The sequence below is a fragment of the Calidris pugnax genome, unplaced genomic scaffold (assembly GCF_001431845.1).
Source record: "Calidris pugnax isolate Ruff unplaced genomic scaffold, ASM143184v1 scaffold314, whole genome shotgun sequence".
NCBI classification, from domain to species: Eukaryota; Metazoa; Chordata; class Aves; order Charadriiformes; family Scolopacidae; genus Calidris; species Calidris pugnax.
Window position 1 is genome coordinate 242,627 of NW_015091027.1, and position 1,891 is coordinate 244,517.

At 57.0% G+C, this 1,891-nt stretch overlaps 1 protein-coding gene across 1 annotated transcript in view; it reads left to right on the forward strand.

Annotated features, from left to right (window-relative positions):
- The first annotated feature begins 1,198 nt into the window (after positions 1–1,198).
- The window catches only part of SFRP1 (secreted frizzled-related protein 1), a 19,185-nt gene continuing 18,492 nt past the window's right edge, over positions 1,199–1,891 (forward strand). Inside the window, exons 1-2 of the mRNA XM_014955891.1 lie at positions 1,199–1,339; positions 1,781–1,887. Coding sequence (XP_014811377.1) covers positions 1,199–1,339; positions 1,781–1,887 — 248 coding nt within the window. The remainder of the gene's footprint in view (positions 1,340–1,780; positions 1,888–1,891) is intronic.

Below are 1,891 nucleotides of genomic sequence, written 5' to 3' on the forward strand. Positions count from 1 at the left end.
GGTATCAGAATCAGAAGAGAAGGGATCCAGCAAAGACCTTCCCTGGGCTGAATCCGAGAACGGTCCATGTGTTGAGCGTGGATGGATCCAGCAGCCAGGGCCGCCCTGCAGCTCCCCGGCTGGGATGGATGAAGGGCACTGATGTGGCAGCAGCCCTTCGAGCTCAGGGATTCCGCGTGGTGTGTCAGGGCTGCAGCCAGCCCAGTAACCAGCGAGGGATGCTCTGGGTATGGGGTGGCCCCATCTCCGGAGTGACCAAGGCAGGACATTTACCCTGGGATCTGCTGAGCTGGCGATAACCAGGATCCTGATGGTCACTTTATCGCAATGTTACTGCTGTTGCTTTTGGAGAGATCCCCAGCTTTCGAACAAAAGTTTCCCAAGTCCCTGCCTCCCCTGCCTGGCTGTGGCGTTTCTCTCACACCTCTCAGCCAGGAATAGAAAGATTACAGCAATGCCAAGTAAAACACACCCCTTGCCACTCTGAAAACAGAGCAGCTCTGAGGCTTGCTTATGATCTTGCAGTAGAGAATGGAGAGTTACTGGCACAATTTGGTTCAGAGCGCCCCAGAGGAGCAGGGGCCACGTTCTGGGCCAAAGGCTCGTACCCGAGGATGTAACAATGGGTGGAAATAAAGATTCTTGAGAGAAATTCATCCCAACAGCCCTTGAGCGGATCAGTGCCCTGTTCTCTACACCACACATCCAGCACGCCACTGGAACACCGCTGTATTTTCTACATTCTCAAAAATGAGATGTTTCACTGTTTCTAAACTGATTTTGGTAAAAGCAATTCTAGGCTGCTAGATTTTCCCAAGGGATGAGAAGTCCATTTTACAGCTGTTTCTTGGTGCAAACAGTGATCGGTGCTTTGCTCCTGAGCCCAAGCAGCAGGAGAGGGCCTGCTCCATCCAATTGCCTCTTTCATTCAGGTCCTGGCACCTTATGGTGAAGATTTCTCTTGTTTACTGCTGAATTCTCCACTTCATTAGCGGCGCTAACTGGCTTCTCTCTTCTCTTGGCCCTCAGGTGAAAGTGGCTCTTTCACGCTTCCAGGCTGCAGAGCCTCTTCCATTTACCTCTCAATGAGGTGTAGTTCCTGTATTAAATAGCACAAGCTGTTTAAGCCAAAGGCAGTGGGGGTAACGGGAGCTTTGTGCGGGTCCGGAGGAGGGAGCTCAGGAAAGCTCCATCGGACATGGACACAGGGGCACAGGGGGGGACAGAGCTGCTCGATGGCCAGAAATTGGGCAGCAGGTCTGTGGCAGGCAGCGCCGTGGGTCTGCTTTACCCGCACTGGGGGTCTGGTTTACCCGTGCCCTTTGTCGTGCGAGGGCAGGTGAGGGACAGGCCCTGCTGCTGGGGAACAGCAGATGCTGCTGTTGCACGGCTTCTGCTTCCCTGGCAGGGCTGGAGCCAGGTTTCCCAGGCGCGATACCTCTTTAAGAAACAGACCGACTCTTTCTCTCTCCTGGTTTTTGTTTTCTTTCTTTTTTTTTTTTTTTTTAAATACCATACTTTTCGTTGGAATTTGTCCACAGGGAAATGAGGTCTGCACGCTCCAGTCCAGGTTCTCAGAAACATCTGCACCATGGATGGCCATGGCCGCTCAGCAACGCCTGGGCCTTCCAGGGCTGCCCCCGGGGCCGTCCCCGCCACCTCCCGGGTCGCACATGGGGGAAGCAGCCCGAGGGGGTCTCCCGGTGCCCCCGCGGCCGCCCACGGCACCTTCCCGGCCCCCCGGTCCGGTCCGGGCTCCGCCGCCCCGCTCCCTCTGCAGGTGGCGGGGGGACGCCCCCGCTCCGCCGCCGGGGCGAACCGGGCTGCGCAGCGCCGTCGGGGCCGAGCCAGGGCGCCGTCCCGCACCCTGCGGAGCCACAGTGGGAGGTGA